This window comes from Buteo buteo, chromosome 3, assembly GCF_964188355.1.
Source record: "Buteo buteo chromosome 3, bButBut1.hap1.1, whole genome shotgun sequence".
In the NCBI taxonomy this organism is placed as follows: Eukaryota; Metazoa; Chordata; class Aves; order Accipitriformes; family Accipitridae; genus Buteo; species Buteo buteo.
In genome coordinates, this window is record NC_134173.1 from 63045879 (window position 1) to 63051756 (window position 5878).

Sequence of the window (5878 nt, forward strand, 5' to 3'; positions counted from 1 at the left end):
GAAAGAATTGCATAAAAGTGAAATACAATATACCGAATGGTACTGCAAGTAGTTTATCATATAATTAATACTATCTTCTGCACAATGAAGAAAGATAAATCTGTGCTGGTTTTTTGCCTGCTAGCCAGCGTTCTGAACGTATTTTACAATACCAATCACATTACAACTTGTCTGTGATGATACTGTTTACCAACTGACCAGGGAAAGAGTATCTCATCACAATGGTATTTAACGCCCTACTATGGATTATATCTTACTTTGAATTTAGTTCAAAATGATGACTAGTTCAAGCTCTCATTTACTTGTTTCTCCTTTTTATCTCCATTCTGCAATAACAGCCGTTATCATTGCAGATTCCGCATTCTAGCTGAGATGTGGAAAGTGTTCTTAATAAGGAATCACTGCCTGTCTTTGGGCAGTTAATTAGTCATCGCCACCGCCCCCCCCCCCAAAAAAAAAAGAAAAAACTACTTGAAGAAAAAATAATCATCTAATTAGGGTTTACTTTGGAGTCTTGCTCAGTGGTTTTGTCTAATTTTTTAAATAATGAAACTATGCAGTTAGATAGAACTGGGACACCACACCAGTATGGGAATACATCAGCCACAGGACTGCAGTTTAATAAAGACCAATGAATTCAACATATCACTTAGCTCACAGAGTAAGGCATGTATCCATGTATGTCCATGATACTCATGAGCACGCTCAACTGTCCCTGGAAGACAGCTGGAAAGAAGGATTTAATGACAGAAAAATGCTGTCAACAGCACAATCAGATCCCACGAATAATACTCTCAATCGCCTGTTCTTCACACTTTTCATCTTGTAAGTACATTTAAACATGTGAATTTCTAGAATAGTAATCAAATGCATTATTTTTCAGTTTCTCTTAACAGTAACTAACCTGCTTGGAAGCAGGGTTTTCCATGTCTATTTGCTAGCAAAAAGACGAAATGACAGGTGGGTATTTGCTTAAATGACCTTAAACGGCCTGACCGATTACAGCTAACTAGCAGGTACCTGCCATTATTTGCTTGTAATATAGCTGTCCCTGGCAGAAAGATGTCTCCCATTGTACCTGGATAGCAAGACAGATGTATCCAATTATCATTTTGTAGGTGTTAAGATATCACATCCCTCTGCCTGCCTAAAATGCAGGCATTGTTTGGTTCCTTAAGTGCCGGATGCCTGGCCTGAGGAGTTTGTGCAGTCTAGCTTTCTGAATGATAGCCGCTTCCCCAGACTACAGTGAAACTAAATCTTCTATTTGTCATGGATAAAGAGCAGTAGTAACATGTAGACTATGTGCTTTTCAACTTGAGTTTTGTGCACAGAGCTTATGTTGACATAGCCAATACAGGCAAACAATCTAAGCAGGCATTGAATAAGCCTTCCTACGAAAAGCATGCCAATGCGCGATGAACTATAGTCCCTGGGACAGCAGTTGTAACTTAACCATCACAGTGAATCACAAAAAAGTGAAGCCGTGCGCGCTTCTCATCTCGGCGAGCGGCAGGAGCTCGCACGGCACCGCAAGACAGAGGGTGACGAACCAGCCTTCAGGCAGCCGGCGTGAAGCGCCAGCTGGGTGAGCCAGGCCCCTGGCAGGCCTCACGCAGGGCGGGCGGGCAGCACAGCCAGCTCCCGCCGGCACCCACCGGGGGCACCGCACGCCGCCAGCCCGGCCCGTCAGGCGCAGGGGACCCGCGCGGGGACTGTGCCCGGCACCCCCCGCAGCGACGGCGGGCCGGGCCGGCCCCGGCGGCTGCAGCCCCCTCAGGCCTCGGGCGGGGGCGGCGGAAGGCCCCGCCCCGCCCCGCTCCGCGGCGGCGGCCGGGCCCGGCGCAGCTTCCGGGGGAGCCGGCGGCCGTTGCGGGCGGCGGCGCCATGAAGCTGACGCGGCAGAAGCACGCCAAGAAGAACATGGGCTTCTACAAGCACAACTTCCACTTCCGCGAGCCCTTCCAGGTGCTGCTGGACGGCACCTTCTGCCAGGCCGCGCTGCGCAACAAGATCCAGATCCGGGAGCAGCTGCCCGGGTACCTGGACGGCGCCACGCAGCTCTGCACCACCCGGTAAGGCGCGGGGGTTGGGGGGGGGAGGCCGCCGGGCAGCCCCAGTGCGCATGCCCGGGGCGGGTGGGAGCCCCAATGCGCATGCCTGGGGGCGGGGGGGGGGGCGCGCTCTGGAGTCGGAGCGTGCGTGGCGCGGTGCGCATGCGCGGGGGGGGCGGGGGGTGGGTGAGCGCGGTCCCGCCGCCTCTCCTCAGGCAGCGCCGCCGGGCGGGGCGGGGTGGCCGGGCGGTAGCTGTGGTGAGGAGGTAGCGCTGTGGGCTGTAGTTGACTTGCAGGAGGACAGGAGGTTCTTTCAGTACCAGCTGCCTTTCCGATGGTGGCAGAAACTGGTGAGGGATGAGGTGGGCCGAGGGGTAACCCCGGTGCGTGAAGGACGCCTGGGTGGGCCTCTTCCCACTCCCGGCGGCGTCGTGGCGAAGTGAGAACAGCAGAGGCAAGCTCAGATCCCTTGGGCAGGGAGGGGATTGCTGCTCGTATGGCGTTTCAGCAGCCTGCCTGCAGTGGGTTGTTTCCAAGCAAGAACAAGGATGCGCTAGACAAAGGCGTGGAAGTAAAGCATGTGCACTAAATATCTAAGTTGCCTTGAAGTTGCCTTCGTTTTTACTTGACTTCGTATATTGCGTGTGATAAAATCTCCTTCAGTTGGATTTCTGCAATGACAGAATAGCCAACTGCCCATCATGAAGGCAAGTACTGAAAATATCAGGAAGATGTATACCCTCGGCTACAAAATTAAACGCTGAGCCTTCTTGTAAAGCATACAGAACTGGCCCGTACTTCTAAACAGTATAAAGTATCAAGTCATGACCATAGCTGTGAAAGGTTTGGGAATCACTTTGATCCAAACTGTATTCCTCTCATGTCTAAATGTCACTTCTTGCTTCTTTCTTTCAGCAATATCTGTTGGTCTTTTTGACCTGTTTTTGCTTAGGGCAGCTGAATGAACTCATTTTCTCTGCTCTCAGAATGCTAAGTTGGTGAGGCAGCACCTCAATGACATGACCAGAGCTTCCCCGAGGAGATGAGCTGGCTCGCTGTGAGAGTCTTTGCAAAAAGAACAGGCTTAAGTCTCCACAAAGACTGTCCTCAAAGGCTAAACTTTCTTCTCTGGAGAGAAAAATAGTTGCTACCATATCCTTGAAGCTGTATTTCAAGGCTGTACTTTCCTACCACTGTCCACATTTAATAGTAAGACTCAGTGACCAGAGTAAGTTAGGTTTCATCTCCTGTTCATTTCTGCATATCGAAGCTAACGTCCTCATATAGACTGCTATGCTGTCTGTCCTGTGTGAACATCTGCTCTGAGTACTGCTAAGAGGAGGATTTTAGGTTTGCATTTTATTCTCTAATTGCAGTGCTGTGGAGCCATAAACTTCCAGCTTTTTAATCATAAGGACAGTCTTTTTTCTTCTGCTGCTTGAGTTGGTTGGATTCTGATAGCAAGTTTGAAGCAAGGTGATGCACACTAATAGAGAGTTTAACTTGCATGCAGTGATTAATCAGTTCGTGCTAATTCAAGTAATTTTGTTAAGTAGTAGTTCACATGCTAGGTGATATCTGAACATAAATGTAAGGACTTGTCACTGATATTAAATATTTTTAAATAATTTGATATAACTTAATGTTGTTACTGGTTAATCCTGTTTGTAACCGAGGAAATCTTGCTGACGTCTTCAGTTGGGCTACTGCTTTCAGATTACTGGGTACCATTTACAACTCACAGAGCCTGAACAACTGGGCATTGCTCATTCCTAATTAACTCAGGTCAATCTTTTGCTGGTGTAAAAAATGTGTAGCTATTTCCTTGTTTAGAAATCATTATTGCTTTGGTTTTCAGATGTGTTCTAAAAGAACTGGAATCATTGGGGAAAGCACTGTATGGAGCAAAATTAATTGCCCAAAGATTTCAAGTTCGAAACTGTTCTCACCACAAGGATCCTGTGAGTGGTTCGGCCTGTTTACTTTCCATGATTGAAGAAGGCAATCCTCATCACTTCTTCATCGCTACACAGGTAAATGCGCATGAGAAACGTAACTCCATTTCATTTGAAGTGATCCTTTGATACCTAAGGATAAGGAAACCTACAGAAACCTCGGTTATGAGATTTTTAAATACCTTCTGGGAATTAATCTTGTAAAGCCTCACTCGCTCTTAAATGTGTTTGCTACTTATGAAGTAGGGAATCTTTTGTCTTACTTGAACAACTAGATTTTTTTTACCCTAGAAGGATATTGCTTAGTTTAGCAGAAAGTGTAGAAAACATACTGACTACCTCTTGACCTGTAAGAAAACAACTGATGAATGTTTATTTGAATTTTCCTTGTGTATGCATCCCCTGCCCCAAACTGTTTTGCACAGTAGTCTTAAAAGTGAAATTAAGTGTTAAACAACCATATAACTTCAATTTTAAGAAACCGAGGAGGTTTTAACTAAAGAATAAAGATAGAACTTGTGTACAAATAAGAAAGGCAGGGTTTTTTCTTATGTCTGTTATTGGGACTGTATGTATAAATTATATACAATATATAAAAAATGGTTTACAGTAGAATTCTTTATGTAAGATACAAGGAGTTTAAAATGACTTGTTATAGAAGAAATTATGTTACTTCTTGTGAACTGGTGGACTGCATACCAATGAATTGGGACTTTTTCCTCAAAACGTGCAAGTATGCTTATACGTGCATGAAAAAAAGGAAACATTAATAAGTTTTCCATCAGAAGTACAGCTAATCAGAAGGAGAGAAATTGAAATTGAAATTGCTCTGAAAGGCACTGCCATGTATATCTGCTAGATTAAGTTTCTTATCTTTTTCATAATGTAATTTATCTTCATAGTTTTGTATTAAAAGTAGGTGCATTTGAATTGCAAATACCATTTAATCCCAAAATATTGACTAAAATACTTAATTTTACAGGACCAGGATTTAGCAAACAAAGTGAAAAAGAAGGCTGGCGTTCCTCTCCTCTTTATTATTCAGAACACTATGGTGCTAGACAAACCTTCTCCTAAATCTTTAGCATTTGTTCAAAAGTTGCAGACAAATCAGCTTGTTCCAGAGCATCAAAAACAAAGTATTGTGCAGCTTAAAGAAAAAGAAGGACTGGCAAAGCAAGAAGGTGAAAAGAGAAGAAAACGTAAAAGGGCAGGTGGCCCCAATCCTCTCAGCTGTCTGAAGAAGAAAAAGAAGAAAACACAGGAGGGTCAAGAGCCTTCTGCTGAAAAGAAGAAAAGAAGAAAAAGAAAGCGAAATAGGGTTAAAGCAGAAGCCCTGCAGTCAGTCCAGAAGAATGAAGAAGAATAAACACATCTTTGTAAATAATGCAGGACTTGAAGATTGTTTGAACTTTACAAAAAGAAAGGTTAATATGCAGTCATGTGAAATCAATTTGTTAATATTAAAACTTATTTTTATGAGGTGGTACTGCTTATTACTGCATCTCAATATTTGCAGGTTATTGTTCTAGTAATTTATTCTGTTGCTTAGTAATTGGGTTTGTGACAAAATATTTAGGAACCGTCGTGTTTCATTATTCTCTCCAGCATCTTGATTCCTGCCAGAGAGTTCACACGATTGGTCGCAATTTTTTAGAAATGCTTCTTGGGTTTCATAATGGTTTTGGTGGGATGCTAGACTTCTTTGTTATTGTAGGTTGCTATTCTTACTAAAACTAGTTTTGACAGTTGTTCTGTTACAGAATGTGGAATTGACTTGAAAGAGCATAGTATCTTACTTATCTGTATTGTTTGAATACAAAAGTTAACTCTTTTACAAAGTGACCAGATGCCCTTAAGAAGGCCCTT

The 5878-nt window shown here is 44.0% G+C and overlaps 1 protein-coding gene across 1 annotated transcript; it reads left to right on the forward strand.

The window, feature by feature from the left end:
- The first annotated feature begins 1828 nt into the window (after positions 1-1828).
- Positions 1829-5494, forward strand: UTP23 (UTP23 small subunit processome component). The gene is made up of 3 exons (XM_075023844.1): positions 1829-2075; positions 3913-4087; positions 4992-5494. The coding sequence occupies exons 1-3, from the start codon at positions 1888-1890 to the stop codon at positions 5376-5378; spliced, it is 750 nt and encodes a 249-aa protein (XP_074879945.1). The 5' UTR covers positions 1829-1887; the 3' UTR covers positions 5379-5494.
- The last annotated feature ends 384 nt before the right edge of the window (positions 5495-5878 follow it).